Source organism: Falco rusticolus, chromosome 9, assembly GCF_015220075.1.
Source record: "Falco rusticolus isolate bFalRus1 chromosome 9, bFalRus1.pri, whole genome shotgun sequence".
Lineage (NCBI taxonomy): Eukaryota > Metazoa > Chordata > Aves > Falconiformes > Falconidae > Falco > Falco rusticolus.
In genome coordinates, this window is record NC_051195.1 from 29,402,775 (window position 1) to 29,423,554 (window position 20,780).

The 20,780-nt window shown below is 46.1% G+C and overlaps 1 protein-coding gene across 4 annotated transcripts in view; it reads left to right on the forward strand.

The window, feature by feature from the left end:
- The window catches only part of FBXW4 (F-box and WD repeat domain containing 4), a 62,296-nt gene that overhangs the window by 27,715 nt on the left and 13,801 nt on the right, over positions 1-20,780 (forward strand). For 3 of the 4 annotated variants that reach the window (XR_005106079.1, XM_037399136.1, XM_037399134.1), the window contains one exon: positions 19,182-19,247. The exons of the other annotated variant lie outside the window; for it this stretch is intronic. Coding sequence is in view for 2 of the 3 variants with exons in the window: in XM_037399136.1 (XP_037255033.1) it covers positions 19,182-19,247 (66 nt within the window). In the remaining variant the exon portion in view is untranslated. The remainder of the gene's footprint in view (positions 1-19,181; positions 19,248-20,780) is intronic. 4 annotated transcript variants of the gene reach the window in all.

Consider the following 20,780-nt stretch of genomic DNA (forward strand, 5'->3'; position numbering starts at 1 on the left):
TGACGGGATTCAGTGGCTGCAGCAGGAAATTACCGAGAGGGAGCTAGCTATCTTGTGCAGTATTAGCCAGGTGCCTGTTAATAACAGAAAACACTCTTGCAGTACTTTTCCGGCTTTGTCTTATTGCCAAGAACAGGCTGCTCAATGCTCAGCTTGGGCAATGTATCCAGCTGTTCCTCTTCTTTTTCCAGGAGGGTAGCTGTTCCAGGCTGTGCCACAGGTGTAACCTAGCAGTTCCCACTCCATTCCAGTTGGGCAGCACTTAGCTGCGTTGCCCCCAAAGAGTTTCTTTGGGAGTTTTCAGCCTGTAGGGTGTTGACAACAGATGTGTGGTGAAGCTTGTGTCTGGAGAGTGTAGGTCAGGGATTTCCTTTCGAACAGACAAGGATTGAAGGAGAGTTGAAGTGAAGGGAGGGAGAGCCTTAATGTAAGTAGTGAATGGCTTGGCTTAGGAACAGGGTGTGCAAATAGGGAAGACCCCTGGGTTCAGCTCCAGGGATACCATTTTGTTTGAGAATATTGGGACAGGCTGTAAAGGGGCCTCATTGGAAGAAACACAGGTAGGTTGGTGGCTGGATTTTGGTGGTTGGTTTTTTTTAAATTATGTTCTTTTGGCGAAAATGCCCCTTGAAATTTCTGTAGGAAGCGGTGTGGCACCAGCATGGTGAATGTCTGTCTTATATGTGCTACAGATACAGCCTTTGTAGAAGACTGTTCTGGGCAGGTATCCTGTCTAGACGGATTCTGCCCTGAGGATTTACAAACCTGCCCAAAACCAACCAGAACAGCAGCAGCACAAATGTATAGATGCCACGAAGAACTATTCCAAAGCTCATGCTACCCAGCTCAAGCCTCTGCTCTCCTGAAGGAACTTAGCAAAACACAGGTTCCCAGAACAAGGCATAACACATTTAGAGACAAGTGGGAAGAGCTTTACTGAGACTGTCTCCTCAGCTGAACCAACTTTCCTTGTCCTTTCTGACCAGATTTTCTCTGTGACAGGTGGGAGAGAATGTATTCCCCAGCCCTGCAAGGAGCTAAACAATTCAGCATCTCAAAGCCTTTTGCCAAAGGGTATTCTTGCATAGCAGCTGTTCCTAAAATGGATCTGCAGAAGTAGCAAAAGTCTGTAATGCTGTTGCTCCCAGCTGGCCTACACTGGTCATACTGGTGTTGGTCATAGTATAAAGGTCTCTAACCTTTTGTTGGAAACAACCAACAACTCAACTGGCAAGAGGGCTTACTTTTTATTTTTAATTATTGTCTTCCCAGTTCCCTGCTCCTCCTCTTCATCTTTTTGCAATTCTTAAAGAGGCAGTGGAGGGAAAAAAGCTTTGTTTTTTGTTTGGGAAGGCAGTTAGGAAAGGCGACGTGGCCCCTGCAACCTCTCATAGGGGTGTCTTGCCAGGGCGCGGCATGAAGGGCACAAACAGATCATAACCTTTAAATGAAAATGCGATGGAGGGGAGAGATGAAAGCAGTGAAACAAATTAGATACATCTAGAGGGGGTGCTCAACTGGAGAAAATTAGCATTTCTTCCTAATTGGAGTGCAGGGCATTCCATTACAGGGTTTCATTACAAGGAAGGAAGCACTGGGCCTCTTTCAGGGATTCCCCCCAGCCCTCAGTTCTTCTAAAAGTGAAAAATATATTTGCGAGAGAACTGAGAAGGGAGTTATTTTATCAGAGTGAAGGCTTCAGATTGCTGCAGGAAGAGGAATTACAGTAAAGCACCAGTTCTCTGTTTATTAAGAGAAGACAGTGATGATTGTGTGCATGTGAAGTCAGGTGCTAGTCCTAGTTTTGCTGGAGGAAACTAAAAAATTTACTGCAGGCTGCAGGTGTTGGTAACTTCCTGATGCTAGTACTTGCTGAATCAAATTTGTAGACTGTATTCAAAATGCACTAGTTTGAAGCATAAGGATATATGTTTTATGACTAAGTGGATCACGGCATTATCAGGTCAATGCTTTGCAAAGCACATGTTCAAGGCATATCTGATTCTGCTTCTAACTAGAGCTGTTGTATCCAACCTGAATTTGGATATATCTCTGGGAAGGCAATGGCTGACTTCCAGCACAGAATATCTTGTAGCTGTGCTGGGGCTTGTGCATAGTTTTGTGGTCCAAATAACGTGTGCCAACTTAAGAAACAGGCAGGCATGGATGTTCTTTATAGGCGCATCTTTACATAGAAGCGAGTGCGAAGAATAATTTAGAGGGACAAGATTTTGCATTGCATCTCTGGATTAGGAGCAGGAGAGGGCAGTTTCTTTTTTCCAAGCAGGGATTGTATTATTTATCAGTCAGTGCTCTCAGGAGAGGACAAGGTGGGTGGAGAAGAAAAGAAAAGCAGATTTGGTTCAGGTGTGTGGTATGCAATATATATTGCTCTGCCAATCTACAGTTACAAAATTTCCTGTTCCAGCTCAGGAAAAGGAATATGTAAGAATAGGAATGTAGATTGCAGGAAACTGTTGAAGGAAGGATCTTGTCTGCACAGAAGGTGGGTCCTAGCAGAGTGGGAAGATGTTTACAGCAGCAGCACCTTCGTCCTGGGCCAGCTCAGTCATCTGCTTGCCCGGGATGAGGTTGCAGATGACAAGAATTTACAGAACTCATAAATGTAAGTCTCTGACTTAACCCTGGCTGCTGAATTTTGGTATTCGGACACAGAGCATAGCACTGTCCACAGGAGTATCTTCAGGCCTAGAGAAAATACTGTTACAAATGAAAGCATGTCTCAGAAATGGGCTTCTCCCATATTAGGTTTGGCACACATCAGGACGATGAGGTCTCCCATCACATTCTTCTCCAGCTACTTCAGTTCTTGCAAAAGATGCTTAGTAAACTGCTTAAAATAAGCAAATGCATCAGTCTGCCTCTAGACTAGTAAAGCAAACTACTTTTGAAACACTGAGGGAGGTAGAGAGGAGATGGAAGCAGGACCAGAGAGGCTGGTGTTTGGAGAGGAGCAAATGACTAGAAAGAGACAGTCAGACTTAAAGGGAAACTGGTTCTTCTGAAGAATGGTAATTTCTCCTCAATGTGTGCAGTTGTACATCTGGCTTGTGTGCTAATATACATGCTTTAAAATACAGTATGCCAGAGTGCCTCTTGCCTGTAGCTAAGCTTCAGCTTCCCTGGGTAGCTGGCATCCCGCATCTCTGTTGCGAGTGAGATCAGACAGAATTGTGTGGCTATGACTCTCTCCTTGGCTCTGTTGCCCCTGGTTTCTTTTCAGAGCAGTGTGAGACTGCTCCAGACGGGAAGGCAGATTGGAAAGTCTGTTCTCTCTGTGTAGTGTTGCCTGTAGTGTGTTCTGTGGTTCATTATCTTGGATTTGTTAGGTTTTCTGTGCCTTTCCTCCCACCTGCACAAAGCACAACTGCTGCAACCACTTTCTTGCACTAAAGAGGTGTTGTGGGTTTGTGACGCTCCATTCACCATCTCTGCATATGCCTGCATGTGGGATGTACTCTTACTACTTTGTAGGCATCCTGACACTTAATGGATGTAGGGCTAATTTGAGGCCAGGTATAAAAGCCAGCTTTTAACGTGCGTTGCCCTAATTAGTAAATCTTTGTTCTCCCTCCTCTGAGATTGAGGTACATACCTCCTCTAAGTCTAGCTGTCCATCAAAGAGGACTTGAAATGAGGCCCTGATGTGGTTGGTAGACATGGGCAGCAAATGGGGAGAGAGACAATTTCCTTTGAGAAGAGAGACCTGTACCAAGGTGCTTGATAGTCCCGGAGATATATCAGTGTTGGGGCTGGATAGAGGCTTGGAAACTGGAACCCAACAGCTTATTTTCTTCAGGGGAAAAAAGTCTGGTGGTCATCTGTGTGTGTACCTCTTCCCCCAGCTCCTCGGGGGGGTGGGAAAAAAGACTGGAGGAAGAAGTGGACTCATCAGAGGAAGCAATTGCAGACTAAGCTGGGCCAAGCAGCAGCTGCTACTATTGCTGTGCTTGGTCTCTGCCTCCTGGTGCGCTATCTTGAGCTTTGTACCTGTGCTTTGTTTGGGGATGTGCTTTGCCTGCCCAGGCTGATTTAATGAGGGATGAGGATGGAGCAGGACTGTCTGATGGAACAAGTCTTGCTCTTGCTTCTTATTTTCTGTATTGCACAGAGTATTGATTAGCACATGTGACCTATGGCACGTTTTTACTTTTCCATATACTCCCCATGGATTTTCTTCTTTTTGGCAGTGGAGAAGTAAGGGAGCCTGGTCCAGAAATTAGAAGAGCAATAATGTTTCTTTAACATATGTATTTTGATGGTCTTAGACTAACCTGGGAACATGGATTGTGTGCAGACCGCTTCAGATAAGTGTGTAGCCTGGCACAGCAAGCACTTCATGCTCCTGGTATGTGGTGGAAAATACCAGGTACTTTAGTAGTATTGACTTCAGGTGAACAGTACTGTTCCCACTGTGCAATGGCTCTGTCCTCTGCTTCCCAAACTACAGTTTGCAGGACCCTGATGGTCCTCAGACCTGTGTTGGCACTCTAGCTCTTGCAGTGAAGCCAATAATATGGGTCCCCACTTGTCTAGAAGAGACTGAGACTGGCTGAAGCCTCAAAGCTTGGAGCAACCAATTGACTGTAACCTGCCTCAGACAAGGCAATGAACCAACAGGGTCTGAAGAGGAGATACAGCAGAGGAACATTCTACCAAAGAAATGGCTGCATTACTAGTTTGTATTTTGTTGCCTTTCCCTGTATCTTGTTCCAAATCAAACACTCTGCAGAAATTATTTATGTGCTGATATTTGGTTGCCTCTGTTAGGCAGTTCTGGTAAAACCAGCCTGAAAAAAATGACGCATAGTAAGATGGTGGTGGGTAAGCTTGAGTGTGAAAGTGTTATTCACCAAATCCTACAACAGTAGAATTACAGGCGCTTGAAATTACTAGGAGATTGCTTTAAAATTGACAAAAGATAGTATTTCTTCAGAGTGTGTGGTGAACTTCCTGTTCCAGAAGGTTATAGAGGTGGATGATGCCAGCAGTTTTGAAAGAAATTCGGCAAATTCATGGATAGCAGGTCCATAATGAAGGACTAGGTGAGGATACGCTCTAAAATCCTTAATACGGCAATTGTGGATGCTGAGGCAATACAAAGAATGACCACAGAAAGCTGCCATGCTTACATGTTCTTCCTAAACAGTGTCTGCTAGTACCAGTACTAGAGACAAAACAGTGAGCTAGATGGGCTGTGGCTTGAGCAAGGTGGGCGTTTCTGATGTTCTTCTAGCCATGGCGGGTCAGTCCCAGCATACATCTACCCCAGTGTTTGGTGTCCAGCAGTGGTCAGTAGTAGTTGTCTGGTTTCTTACCTTTCTCCCTAGACAAGCACAAAAAGATCTTTTCCTGCCTGTTTCTTCCCATCTTCCAGTAATGGGCAGGTTAGTGTTTCCCTGGCTAGAGTTTGCATCTGGACTGGTGTTTCTTTCATATTTGCAGAGGCTAGCTCTGAGCAGCTCATCTCCTCTTTCTGAACCTGTTAATGTTCTGGTTTTCGCAGGCTCCTTTCCAATTCACTGTTGCGTCCTGAGGAAGAAACCCTTTGTTCTATTTTTAAACTTTTTGCCTGGCGGTCTTATGGAGGTATACAGTGAATGATTCCTCCCTCTGGATACGCTGCGCTCTGTTTACATTTTTAGTATTTTTCCCAAGCCACCCCAATTCTAGTATCAATGGCCTGTGCAAAGCAGTAGCAAACCACAACTGTTGTGAGTACTCGCTGGCCAGTTGTTACTTAGAGAGGACTTCACATGTAGGCGTCCATGAGATGTGGTAAGCTCATCATTTCTTCCCAGGAATGACTGACGAGTCCACAGAGATGCAGCCTAACTTGAATTGATGGTCATGTAATCAGATCTTGTATATCCACATGATAAAGATCAGTGACAGCTTCAACCGGGACACTCCTAACTTGCTGCAGAATCAAATACTCACACTTTAGTAACATGCTCATTTCAGTGGAGGATGTGTGAGTGAGCTTGGTCCTGGCATTTCTTCATGTGAGTGTTTGACTAGCCAAGTAAAAATGGTTCTTTTAATAACTGTGTTTTTGGATGAGACTTCCTAAACTCTTAGAACGCATGGGAATAAGCAAGCCATGGAAAGGAAAGGAGGAAACTGTGGTTTCACACTCTTGCCCACAAAGCTGCCTGTGCATCTAAAGCTTCCAGACTTCTGTTCCTTGAAATGCTGGAGGACTGACTGCCAGCAGGTTGTCCTGCTTCACCTAGACAGTGGCTTGCTGAGGGCTAGGAGGCAGTGCAGTACTTCATATCCCCCTGTCAGATATTTCTTGACATTGAAGGATGATATGTTTTAGGGAATCCTCTGTTCCATTGCAGACCTGGGAGACATGTGCTTGAAGGGGCTTTTTCCTAGCCCTTTCTAGTGCAATCCTTTCCTTCCTACTTCATTTTCTGTGACACTTTTTTCCCAATATACTGACATTATGCATCATAATAAATGATTCCTCACCTTCTCGCCTTGTCCTGCCCCTGGTTTTTGCAGGATCTTTTTTTTGCCTGGTCCCTTTCCTATCTTCATCTGGCTAATCTCAGTTATCGCCTTAATTCAATAGTTCTTGCCTTGCCTTGCAGCTCAGCCTTATTACAGATACTGAAGATGATCACTTGTGCTGTGAACTTGCGTTTTATTGTATATTGATATTAGGATGGTTTAGGATGGTTTGAGCTCTGGCTTCTGCAAAACTTTTTCAGGGTTTTTTGGGTAGTTCAGGATCTGTGTGGGAGGTGGCCGTTAAACATCCTTATGCCTTAGATGCATATTGTTTGGTTGTTTAATGAAATCTTGTGTGCCTTTCTCTGCGTATGGGGCTGGGGCTTTCTGGCCTGACTAGCGGGTTTTATTTTTCACTCTGGTGCTTGCTCACAACCAAGCATGCCCTGAATGCACAGATGGAGAGCAGGGACTTTGTTCAGGATCTTGGTTGCTTAGGGATAAACAGTTGACATGCTCCAAACACTTAGCATGAAAACCCTGAAGCAAATCACTACATAGAGTAGGGAGCTGGGGAGGGGGAAGCTACCCAGAGCTTTAAGGGCAAGTGAATTGAGGTTGTTGCGAGCGTGAACATGTCAGGGCTAGAATGATCAGAGCAGGAAAGCTCTAGGAGTCATTTCATGGCTGAGTTAAACACAGATGAGGCTTTGCTTGCCTCCTCCACAGAGCACCTGTGTCTCCATGCCTCAGTGTCCTGGACCTGTCTGTGTGCAGCATGTGCTACATATACAAACTTCTCCCCTTTCACCTTTCTTGGTCTTTAGCTTCTTAAAATACTCTGAGCATTATTTTCTTCTCCCCTGCCGAGTCTAACTCATTTAGACTTTATTTGGAAACGGAATATCAGAGAGCAGAGAAGGAATATCAAACACTCTTTTTAAGTGATTGGGCTGCTTTTCCCTATAAGCGTGACCAAGTACAGCTCCTATCTCTGCACGATGTGGAGAAAGAACTGCTGCCTTTGTGGGAAGATGACAGAAGTATGTGTTTACTGAGAAGTCCTTTTCTTCCTCACCAACCTGATAATTTTTTTTCAAAATTCTCCTAAATTGGGAAGTTTGTATTTGGTATAAGTGTATGGCAAAAGAAGTAGGACAAAAATAATTTGTGGCTTGTGTCACCAGGAAAATGAATGCCTTCCCACCCCTACTTTTAAACTGAAACGTTCTTGGGTTTTAGTTGTTCTGGCAAACCTGAAAGGATTCTCCCCGCCCCTGATCTCACTGGCATGCACAGGTTGCTGGCTTATTGAAAAGTCATTTTCTGCCCTATGTTCTAATGGAAAAGTTTAGATAAGCTGTCATTTTATATATGTATTTTTAAAAGAATACTTGTTAACTGAAAACGCTTCCAGTCACATCTGAAAATATATTGGGATTAGCCTTGGCAGTTCTGAAGCTTGAAAATATCTCCTTTCTATTTTTTAAAATGGAGGGGTTTTTTTCTTTTGCATCATGATTCTTCTAGCATTTTCTACACATGGCCGTGTATTTAGACTTTCGTCTAAAGCGATGACAGCTGTAGTATTTACTTAAATCAATTCTACATGTCCCTTTGTTGTAGGGTGTGGGGTTATAAGAAGAAAAAACCCTGGACACTGTACAGTTTGTGGTAATGTATGAGCGTAGGCAACATTACATATCTTTTCCCACTGGTTCTGGGAATATTCACTATATTTCTCTATGTAGCATTGAAACTGGCTTGGACAACTTGGGACTGCTTATATTTATTCATGGTGTCTGCTTCTGAGATGCTGGCACTGATTTCATGGCAAGCATATTTTGTTCAGAGGTGTCAGAGGTTGCTTTTAAGGAGAAAGTATTGAGCATTGATGAGCCAAAGACACACAGTATCTAGCTGAACTCATCTTTGTGACAAGTAGTTAAAGCTTGCAAAAAAACTGGATTCAAATTGCAAAATGGACCTTTCTGTTGGAGTCTTCAGTAAAATGTGAACGATATATATGATCTGAAGGGAAACCAGAGTATCCTGGGGTGGAATCAGGCGACTTCTCCAGTTTGCAACCTGCTGCAGCATTGGGTTACAGTTGTGTATTTTAGGCAGCTCAGAAATTACAAGTCTGTGCCCTGGGGGTTGTGCTGCCTGTCTCCTTGCTACCTATGGGGTCTCTGGGGGTCTCCATTCCTTGTTGTCAGGATTGTTGTGATTGCATCGTCTCCTAGACTTTGCTCAGCACTGCTGTGTAATTGGTGCACTGATGAAAATAGTGGGCAGCTTTTCACTTGCCTGCCTACCATTTGGTCTTCATTGCAGCATAAGGACCAAACTTTTAGATGGTGAAAATTCTTGCTTTCCAGTCGGATGCTACAGTCTTAAGGGACACAAGATCAGGTTTTTTTTCAAAATATAATTTAACATTTTTTTTTTTTAAAGACTGTGTTGCACTGGAGCTGTGATCATCAAAGCAGCTAAGCAGGTTTAGTTTATCTGTAGCCGTGGAGCTGATCAGCCAGGACAAGTATGGCTGTCCTGAAGGCAATGGTGATAATTCAAAGAAAGCGTAGGTGCTAACAAGTCCTGAGAATCAACAGAGGCACTGTGCCACAGGATGCTGGTTTCTGGCTTGTGGGACAACTGTTGTGACACAGGAGCAATATACTGGAGGCAAGTGTCTTGGTCAACCTACATGCAGCAGGTTTCCTGGTAGGTTTTGCAGGACCAAAGGCTTATAGCAGAAAGGGAGGTGGAATAAGTGAAGTCTTGCTAGGAAAAGCAGTTTTGCTTGGCTAATAGGAAATGGCTTTGCAAAAAGAGAACCTGGAGCCTTCACTGCTGTGTCCTGGTACTGCTCGTGGCCTGACTTTTGGGGCAGATGCTGGAGGAGGTGAATGATTCTTCCCTGATCTTTCTCAGCAATAAGAGTTCTCACTCTGTTCTCGGCACAGTTCTTGCTGTCTTGTCTGGGACCTGCACTGTCTGGTTGCCTCTCCCCAGATCTGTTGCTTTTCTTAATCTCAGTGCAAAGGTACTAGACTAGAAATCCTGCCCTGAGTGTAGGTTATGCCAGGCCTTCAAGAATCTATCATGCATTGCACCTCTTCACGTGCCCCTATTGTGCATCACTGGATCTCTTTTCTCCTTTACCCCTTTTCTTGGCATACTGCACTGTCCTGTTCCACAGGCTGGGGGAAAGATGCTTGTCATGAGCTGACCTCCTGGCGTGTGTCCCGCCACTGACTGTCCCGCTGCTCTGCCAGGCGGGCTGTCCCGCTCCAGCCCCCTCCTCCTGCTTGCCCCAGATCGGAGCCCCCAAGAGGTCTTTGTCTGCCTGTTGAGAGCAGCCCCCGTTCCGCCATTCCCACATGGCACACCCTCCCCGGCAGCCCCTTCCCCATTCAGCAGTTTGGGCTGAAAGAACCTTGGCTAATTACACCAGGCTGAAAATTACCACTTTGCTGTGTTCTCCTGCTGTTGGGCCCATTTGTGTGGGGCCTGTAGTTAGAGGGAACAAAGTCCCCCCCGTGGAGCCAGGCAGACCCCAAGTGTGAAGCTACAGGTACAAGCAAGAGGGGAATGAAGGGAATAATTACCAGCTTCTCCAGGTGAAAGCCCCGTTAAAACTTCAATAAACCAATTAGGGGCTAGGGTGTGGAGGGGGGGGAGAGTGTCCCCCCCCTATAAGTGATTCCCACCAGGCAATTAACAGAAATAATTTCACGGAGGGGAGGATAAGAAATGGCTCTTAGAAATTGTCTTGAGTTGGGGGGGGGGGCCTAAACCAGCACGACTGCTGCAGTGGTCCTCATCTACTCCAACCTCCCGGCTCACTGTGTGGCCTGAAAGTGTTGGTGGGGCTAGGGGGAGAGGGAGGAGGGAGGGAAAACGGCAAAGAAAAAGGAATCGCTGGAGCTTTACACCTGGGCAGGCTTTGAGAAAGCGAGGGCTGGAGTTCAGAGCTTCTTGTAAGGCTGTGTGTGGGCCCAGAGTACTGAGCTCGAGGGGGCTGCTAGATGTGGGGAAGTGGGTGAGGGTCAGACTCGGGGTGTCTTCCCCATCGGGGTGAGGGGGAAGGCTAATGGTGTTAAGCCCAGTAGGGAGGGTATAGCTGCTAGGTATGAAGGCTTGAAGTGGTGTGCAGGTGCATGAGACCTGACTGCCAGGCCTTCAGAGATCTGCCCAAGGTGTGTGATAAGTCTGTAGGTGGCTTGCCTTATCCCAGGAGGAAATGGTGTCCAGCATGTAATACTTTTGCATGTATCTCATCCAGGGATCATGTTTTTCTGCTGCTTAGCCAGCAGCTTCACCTGTTTCTTCCTTTTAATTGGTTCCAAAAAACCAGTAGATGTGTTTAGGATGGAGACACTATGAGTTGCCTTGCAATTCCCTTGCACTGTATTGCAGATGGCACGTGCAGTAGTTAGAGGTAGAGCATGCTGTCTAGTGGGTGCCTAGCAGGAGTCTTGCCCATATGTATTTGAATGGCTGCTCTGAGGAGTAGAGCAAGAGTAGAGTGTAGGATGGAGTTGCTGCAGATAGCTGAGATTGCCTTAGTGATGTTGGGAGAATACATAGTGTAATTAAAGAAGTCCAGATACCAGCTGTGGTTATTTCACCTGCACTTGCAAAAGAAGACAAAACAAAAAACCCCAACCCCTAAACTACTCCAAACACAAATGTAACCTTAGTAGCAACTTTCTTTGCCTTTCTAATATTACAGCTTCTGATAATTAAAAGATCCTGTGAGGTTTTGTTCTGGTTACTGCTAAGTTGATGCTGAAATAATCCTGCTGTAATGGTGTTTAACCACCTAGTCTTGGACTGACCTGGAAGTCCCTAGACAACTTTTTTTCTTTTTTCCCTTTTCTTCTCTTTCTCCCCAGAAAGCTTTCTGTGGTAGGAAGAGAGAACTGCATCTCTTGCACAGCTCAGCTTCTAGACTCAGGAGCGGTTTCTCAGCAGAATTGTGTTTTTCTGGTTTTGCTTCCAAGATGTACGTAACCCCAGCCTGCAAAGAGACCTCTGTTCACAGAAAGGCCTAGTAAGCAAGCACAGACAAAACTGTTTTGGTATGGGCTTTCTGCTCCCCCTTGGTGTTTGGTACTTGTTGTTCAGACTAGTGCCTGTATTATATATTGAATTACACTTCTTCTGTGGTTAAGGAGTCTCTTTTTTCCTGTAATAAAAGTAATAACTTGAGCATCCGTTGGGGATTAAATTGGGTCTAGAGAGAGCTAGGCGTGCAGGAGTTCTTGTACAGAAACCTCTGTCCTCAACAACTGCTGTGTCTGGCAAGCCTGGAGGCTGGGAAGTGAGGAAGGATGAAGAAGAGTGGTGGACATACCATGCAAATAAGTATTTTACATCATTAAATATGTGTTATCAAGCCTTTCTTTTTAATAAAGTCAGCCCAGTAGAAACACTTGTGCAGCCACAAAGGCAGTTCTGTTTGATGTTCTGAAAAATCACAGCAGCACTGTGAAAAGCAGTGTTTGAATATCCCTCTTGTTACAGGAGCACCCAGGACCCTCAATCAACTTTTACAGAGCTAACCTGAGCGTGATCCTGTCCTGGACATTTGCTTTTCCCTAAAAGCATGTGTTGCATGGAGGAAAGGAGGGTGATATTTAGATGCAGACAACCTTAGGAACATCAGGATTGTTCTGTGGGTGGACTAACTAGTCTCTAATAAAGGATATTTTCCTGTTCAGTGCTGCAGTGTAGAAGAGGTCTGTGTGCACGTGTCTATCCTATTTGGACTCTGTCTTGATGTCATTGAGCTCAGTTTTTCTCTATAAATGTGGATTACATTCTGTATCTGGCTGCCTGTTTTCACAAAACTAACCTGCCGCAGCGCTGGTGAAGGGACAGTGAGCAAGGTTACAGGATGAGTTGGGCAGACAGTGTAGGGTGAAACTGCAAAGCAATGAAGGCAAGCTGGCGGTGTCTAGGTTGGGTACCTGCAAAGCAACTTGCTAGAGCAGGGGTAATCTGTCTATCCATGCTGAGAATTGGGCCTTTGGGGATGTTAAAGGCATATTCTGTTCTCTAGCCTGTGAGTCTCTGAAGTCTGGAGGAAGGCATGAAGTTAGAGGCCAAGGTGAAGGGTTGGAGAGATGAAGCTGGCATTCCGTCTATCCCGAGGCATACAGTAAATGACATGGGAGGCAAGGACATGAGCATTTCTTCTATCAAATGTGTTGGAGTTCTGCCCCAAATATGAGACTTCAGTGTTTCAACCTAGCTTCTTTACAGTGCCCTTCAGTACAAACTGCAAATGCCTTCTTTCTGGGGACCACTGTCTAGTTGTCCACTTGAGGCTCGAGGCAGCATCTGAATGAGTTATTAGTCTGTACGTGCCTGTGTCATCGGTGCTCCTTGCCAGAGCCCATTTCCCCTTGGAGCAGTAATGGTTGTAAACATTGTGACTTTCATGCAGTCTTTACACATTTTGTTTTCTCTCTGTGCCGAGTCCCTTGTGGGGAGTGGCAGAGCTCTTTTGTAGCTTCTCTGTGTGCAATTTATGATGCATATCAGGGGCACAGTTCAACCCTGAGCTGACTGATGCCTTGAGGGACACTGTGGCATGCACGTGAGGCTCAAAGAAGTAGTAGCAAACACGCCAGCGCTTTCCAGCCTGTGAAACAAGCTTGTTCACTTGCCTCCAGCTGCTGGTTCTCTTTGGCAATATTGTTTACTGCTGAACAAATCTGAGACTATGCGGCTGTGGGCCTCTGCTTGCTCAGGTGAGCTCAGTCCTGTTATTGAGTCCAAATACAAGAACAGTTTACATGCCTGTAAGCAGTTGGGCCCAAATATAAGCTTGGCTCTAGAGTGCTCTAGAAGCTGTTCTTTGCGACAAGTCTGGAGTGGTCAAGGGACCAGAGGAGACTGCCAGCAGACTCCTGAAACCAGGCTGTAACAGTGCAGTGTGGGTACCTTGAGCCTACAGCAGCCAGCAGCACAGGCAGAAAATGTATGAGGCAGTTTGATGGACCTTCTTGTCTTTTCCTTGCAGTGAAGGTCTGGAAGTGAAGGACTGCATAGCAGGGATGCAAGAGGAGTGTGGTACATGGGACTTTAGAAGGATGGGAAGGCTCTGGAGTACTGAGGGATGTGGAAAGACTTAGTCTAGAACCAAAAGCCAGAGGGATATTGCAGAGCTGTAGTAACCTGGATGCAACCTGCACTTGTTATTACAGGTTTCATACAGTTATATCATGCATTACTGGCGGCTTCAGCTTTTCCAGTCTTCTCTTCTTCTAAATAGCTGTCCACTCCCCATGTTCCTTCTTCTGGAAAGTTGTAATTTTGGCCCATTAACAGTGGCCAGACTTCTGGTGCAACTGCCTTACCTGCTGATTTTTGTTCAGTTCATGGTTGCAGAGTTGTTAATATATAGCCTAGCTGTCCGGTCTGACTTCTGAGATACTGACAGTGCTTGGTTCAGTTCTCTGGTCATCCTTCAAGAGGCACAAAGTGGGGCTAAAGGGATCAGTCTGGGACCGTGAAAGGGGAACACCAGCCCTGTATGACCACCCAGTCCTGGCTTTGTCCAGCATTGCCTGAATCAAAGGCAGGTGGGACTTCTTGCATGTTTGTGGTGCCCACTTTCTCATGGAGAAGTAAATGCTAAACTGATGGTGTGTGCTTTTTTTTTTTTTTTTTTTTTTTGTTTCCTCTGCAAATTAAATCCCCGTGGGGAAGGAGCACCTGCTTCCCAGTGCTATCTCAGTCTCCCTCCCTTTGTGTGTATCTGGTCTGTTGGAGAAGCCTCATGCTGGAGATGCTGCAACTCCCTGCACTGAGTTTCTGACCCCCTCCTCTCCCCTTCACAATGTTGTTACTGTTGCATCTGCTCCCCAGCCTCCTGGGCTCTTCAGCAGGGGCTCCATCAAGTTTGTGTGACCTTAGCACTGTATTCATGCTGGAGGAGTTACCTTCTGTAATGATGTCAACTGATGAGGTTAGTGGGATGGTGGCGGCCGCGATAAGACATGACATGTTCTAATGATTCGCCTTAGCGAGCTCTGTGTGTGTGTTGGGGGGGCACAGAGGGGCTTAGAGAGGGGAGGTGGGGGCCCCCACAGGTGCCGACAAAGACTTTGACCTTTGCTGCTATAATATCAGTGTTTCACAGGCAGGGCGGTTCGGTAACCCACTTTCAGCCCATCAAAAATTGATTTAATTGCAATTTTTTCCCCCAATTAGGAGCACTGGAGCTTAACTAATTGGAGTAATAGAGAGTAATAAGGCTCTGATAAAAAGCCTTCCTCTGCCTCCTTTGTATCTTGTGTCATCGCCTGTCAGAGGTCAGAGAGCTTGCATATTCTATTAGGCAGAGTTGCCTTCATTTGTACAAATTAGTTTACCCAACAGTAATTAAAATGCCAGTGCGGGTCGGGGAGAGCTGAATACAATTGATGGGCACGTTGGTGAAGGATTTGACAGCTCTGGTGGCCTCCCTTGCCAAAGCGTGTCAGTGCTGAATCAAAGGCTACACAAACCCACAGACCCGTGTGTTTAACCCGCAGCACCGTCAGCACCAACTGCTTTCTCTCTTCTCCACTCTCTGTTTTGGACTTGCGTTCTCTTCTCCTTTTCTCATCTCACTTGAGACTTTTTAAAAAAGATGTTTCCCATCTTTTGAGCTGTCCTTTCTGTTGATCGCTTTCATAGCGCTGTGACCAGCCCCCCCATCCTGTCTCCCTCGGTACTCCCTCTTCTCTTCCCCCTCCTTCCACATTCCCAGCTGCAGGGCTCTGTCAAGTAATAACTTCTTTGTTTCCCAGTCTGATGAGTCTCCGTATATAATAGTCTCCAAAGTGGATCAACGATGTCCAATTCCAGGGGGCGGGGGAGCACATGAGGAGGAAGGAACAGGCTCTTGCACGTGTCAAGCAGATTCTGGATTTGAAATCCCCAAAGAGCAGAGTAAGAATTGAGAAGCAATCTGTTTACAGTACAGGGGAAGGGCGCAAGCTTGTGGCACGGGGGAAAGTTTAGAGAGAAGAAGTTGGAAAGGGCCTGTTTCACCCGGGTTCCATCCGTGCCTTTGCATTGCAGGATTCCCAGCTCAGGCAGTGCCTGCTCTGCAGGCTGGGTTGACAGTGCGGAAGTTACGTATTGTGCAGTGGGATTTGTCTCTGGAGCTGATAATTTCCAAGCCTCATGACAAACAGTATCTTTCCAAAAGGACTGATGGGCAGCTACCTCATTCCCTCTGGTTCATCCACATCTGGCAATGTTCCATCCAGGATGGGGTAAAAAGGGATGCTACAGGTGGGGTGAAACTGTGTTGTTGGCACCTTGGAAGCAGGTATGGGGTCATTGCCGCTGGACTGTAGCCAGAGTAAGCTAAGGAAAGCTTAGTGGGGAAGGGACTTTGCACCTCTGAGGCCGTTTGAAGCTTTGACACAGATGTCTTTGCGTAGCATGTAGATGCACCTGGTCAATGTCTCTGTACATCAGTTGGATCATATATACTTCAGAGAGATGGGTCATCCTTGCAGTAATATATATAAGGTATCTTACGCGCTCCTTTTCCCAATCTAGTTTCTCTTCAGTCTCTGACTCCAGAAAGCATTATAGGCAAAATAAATGACACGCTAAGCTAGTAACTCAGCTTGGGTTATTTCTTTTGGGCAGCTGGCAAGATCAGTTGTGAAAACGTTGCACTTCTCAAGGTCAGAGGTTTTTGGTGTGCGCTCTGTGCTTTCCAAGACAGAAAGTCTTGTTCAAGGTAAACTGAAAGCAGCAAGCCTGGTAGAAGGCTTCAGTTATGCTGAATGATGTTTCAGAAGTTTTGGAGCCACGCTTTACGTGCTTAGCTCTGATTTGCATGTTGCTTTAGACCTGCCAAAGCTGACTTGTATTGCCCTTTTGCTTGGAGTGAAACTGTTACCTCTGAGGTTCCCCGTTATCAGGGACCTGGGGGTTGAAGGTATATGCCTGCAGACGAGATTCAAGGTGCGGGGCCCCGTATCATCCACTGGGAATCCAGACTTCCAGGTCACTTTGCTCCCAGGCTTTGAGAATTTCTCATGGGCACTGCTTCTTGTGCATGTCTTGCGTATGCTTCTTTCTAATCCTGGCAGTGGAGGTGCCCCACTCTTCTGGGAGAAGTCTTATCTTTGCTTGCTAATGGGCTCCAGCCTGTTAAAGATAAGGCCTGCAAACCTGATCCTGCTGAAGTATGAGACAAAATTCCTGTTGACTGAATGGAGTCAGCTTTACCCAGAAGAGGCTTGTTTGTGACCCTGAGGCCTGTATGTGATGCTGGAGAGAAATCTCTTCATCTAATGATTATTTTTTTTTTTTTGAGAGGTAAGGACTGAGGAGGGAAAGCTGAAGTCTAGAACTGACAGCGTGAGTGGGGATTAGACCTTGCTGTTCCTCCCACCTTTTTCTCCCTGTTGGTGTGCCTCCATGCTAATTTAGACCTGTGGCAACCATCAAAGCCTTGTGCATACCTTCTGCACAAAGGGGCCTGTCTCCCACGTGAGGGCGTTCTCTGCTGGGACAGAGTCAGTTTGTCCCCCAAAAGAAAAATCTTAAGCACCCAATTGCCTGCTTGACTGACTCCCTGACTGCTATTATGTTTCTAACCAGGGTAATTGGCTTTAGTAGTTATTAATGGATTATGCTTGGGAGGGAGGGACAGAACCCAACACCTAGCTTTGTAGTTGAGGGACTCCCTCACCAAAGTACTGCTTTCCAGACATGGGATTTGACCAGTGAGCTGTCAGGGTGGGTGTCTTGCTTGTTTTCCTCTGAGATGGCAGACACTGGCAAAGGGAAATGTTTGCTCTTGTCCTGCGCTATGGTGGAGAGAAGGCAGGTATTCAGCACAAACCCAGTTTCTAAATAAGAAATGCTGCATGCTTTCCTAATCGGTCCTCCTGGCTGCTGCACAGCAACAGTAATTGGCTTTTCCTTAGACTCTTAGACTTTGGTCAGGGACTTCCATGGAGAAGAATGTGTGCACCCTGCAGCACCTGTGCAAAGAGCCCTGTGCTACAGGTGCATTGTGCCAATTGCATGTGCACTGCTAATGAACCTGGGATTTTGCATATAAGACAACCTGGTTGGAGAGATTTTGAAATAGCTCTGGTGCTGCAGGCCTTGTCTAGCCCTGAAGGGCAGCCAGGGGTCACAGGACTTGTGAACATCTCCAGGTGTGTGAGTTTGGGTAGGGAGTATAAAACCAGCAAGAGAGAGAGAGAGATTGCCTTGGTAGCTGTAGCTCTTCCTTGATACTCATAGCTCTTTGAGATAGCATGTTATCTGCTTGCCTCTTGTGCAGAGTGTATTGGCAGTGCTGCTTTGGCCTTATGATTTGGAGAAACTTAATTGTTCAGCTAAATCAGAGTAGAAGGAGTCCTGAGTTCTGGCCCTGCTTCCACAAGGCTCTTCTCTGGCTTTGAGTTGAGTGTGTGTTCAGTTTTGCTGCCGGGTGCCTTGTAAACAGCAGCAGTAGTGCTTCTGACAGAAGTCAAGGACACTGCAAGAATCCCTTCCTGGTGCAGTGGAGGCTTAGAGACACCTTCTGATTTCCAAAGGAAGAATGTTGTAGAGGATCAAAGGAATGTCTAAAAATGTTATTTTTACAGACATGACATTGTTTCCTTATTTAGCTTTCATCCTTCAGCTGCCAGCCCCATGTCATGCTGTAAAAGATGTTTAGGCAAAGCATAGACCCATCTTTTATTTAAAGCACGTTCAGTTTCCTGCATTCGTGCTATCCTTGTTGCAATGACTTAAACATAGTTTTGGCATTTTATTCTCAGTAGCTGCAATAAATATGGCTTTGTGAGAGGTCATTTATAGCTTAGAAGTCTGTGTATAAACTGCTTTCTCTTATTTGGACTGAGGACAGGAAGTTGGCACAAAGCAAGCGGTGTGGTGTGGAGAGCCACAGCACCCGTGTTCCTGTTGCTTGATTTTTAAGGATTTGTCCCTGTCTTTATCGACTAGTTTGAGGCCAGTGGCTGTCAGGCGACCTCTGGAGCCAGCATGTGCAGCAGAGACATAGTATTGCCAAAGAGAGCTTCGGAGTGGACCCTGCTGGGGAGTGTGAACTGAGCCAGATACTGCTGCAGGAGAGCTGTGGTGCCTCTAATAGAGAGTGCTTGAGCACTGGGGAGGGCAATATGATCCAGTTTTGAAACTGGCCCTGCTTTGAGCAGGCTGGACTGGGGACCTGTATTCTGCGATTCATTAGGCCTGTGTTGCTGCAGCCAAATCATGACTGTGCTCAGAAGCTGCCAGCAAAGAAGGCCGACATGAAGTAGGAAGCAACAGGGAATTTTCCATGGAACCTTTCTGTAGCTTACAGGAGTGCTGAGTACTGTGCTAATTGTTTTGAAAATTGCAATTTACAGCTGCTTCTGGTTTTGGTTTTCCCTTTGCATACGCAAATACATCTTCATGTCCTGCCAATTCTCTGTAGTTGTGACCTGCTGCATCTGGAAAGCTCAGCTACTGAGAGCTCTGGAGCACCTCTCACTTTGCTACTGCCTGCCCCTTGTGAAGTGCAGCGGAAGGTGCTGAAATAGTCTTGAACCAGAATTCAGAGTTTGCTTTGTAGCCTGTTTTCTCTGTCTTGCTCATGCACTATTTCCTCAGAACATGAGGATTAGTAAGTGGTTTTTTGTTTGCTTGGTTTTTTTAAACAGCTCATTTGTGACTGGGACAGCCTGCTGTGGACACACCTCACCTCTGAGAATCTGGGACCTTGAGAGGTGAGTGAGCTTCCAGGTTACGGGGAGTGACTTGATGAGGAAAGTGAGTAAAAATGAGAAATGCAATGCTGGAGATGCCATAAAATCATTCTTTTAGTCCATGTAGGCAAGGGATGTTTAAACATGAGATATGGGATGAAGTGGGGGACAAAACAAACTGGTGTGGCAAGGTATGTGTGTGGGGTGGTTCCAGTTCAGTAGGAAGCAGCTCAGCTTTGCGTGCTAGCTTTTCCAGTTGATGGCACAGCCTTCCCGTTTCCTTCCCATTACACCTTCCTTTTGATTTGTCTCAGTTGATGCTTCAGCCTAATCCAGAAGGGTGAGGAAGGTGATCTGCATCTTCCCATTCACCCACTTGTCTGTGGTGCTCAGAAGCCAGAGGCAAGTGCAGGCTCTACAGTCATCTTGTCCTGGCTGGTGTTTCTGGTAGCTCAGGGAGATGAGGGGTAGCAACAGGTTATCTATGGAAGTGACTTAGGCATGTTGTCTTCTCTTTGTCTTAATAAGCATCGAGGAGGTTAATTGCTGTGGCCTCTAATTTGGGGCCATTGAGTAGTTCCTATTTGGTGAAGGCGCTGACCTTAGCAACTGGGGAAATGTCGGGCTCAAATCCTGATGTGGGATTCAACTGCTGACAAATTTGAAACTCTCAGCCTGGGGGTCTTTGTGTAGTAATGGACAGATAACAAATATTTGGCAGGATTATTGAACAGCAGCTCAGCTTTCCAGGACCGGTATGCTCTGGGTAGGAGTGGCACAGCAAAGATTATCAGGGGGAGTGCTGTCATGACTGAGGTGAGCTGGTGGGCTCTGGGAGGGAAGAGAGGGAGGCACTGGTAGAAGGGGCCTGAGGGGTGTCAGCAGAGCTGTATTTGGGGAAAGGAGGTAGAGGAAGACTGGGGATTGGTGTGGATGCAGGTCTGGTCTGAGGCCAATTGCCTTCTAACCAATAGTTTAGGTTGTCGGAGTCAACTGCATCAAATACAAATATAAACCAGTTTGGTTTTCTCTGAAGTAACAAAAATAAAGACTTTGCAAAGGATGCATCCCCCAAAGGACGAACTAGAGCAGGAAAGACAGCATCAGTGCACTCAGCTATGGTGCATGTTTCTCAGTGACCTAGTCCAATGGTTCTTTTGGAGTATCCCAGAAGGATGCAGGCTGTGCTGTGATACCCTGCCCATCAAGTCTTCTGGCTGTTCTTGAATAGAGGCATCTGACAGGGGTGAGGAGATAGGCAACCCTTTCCCCCCTGCCTCAGCCTCTCTGACAGCCTTTCCCAAGGAAGCCTGAAAAGATAATAAAGCTGTGTAGAAAATAGGATTAAGGTAATGAACAGGCACAACGGAGTTTGATCTTTCAATAACGTCAAAGCCTGAGTGACAGGCAAATAAAAAAGCCAAAGCAACCTAGGCCACTGGGCTTCTGTTGCAATGGCTGGAGTGTCAAACTTATTCTTCCCTCTTCACCTGTCACAGCTGGAATGCACCATGCCACTGGGTCTTTTCCTCTCCAGGGACCTGTGTGTGAGCT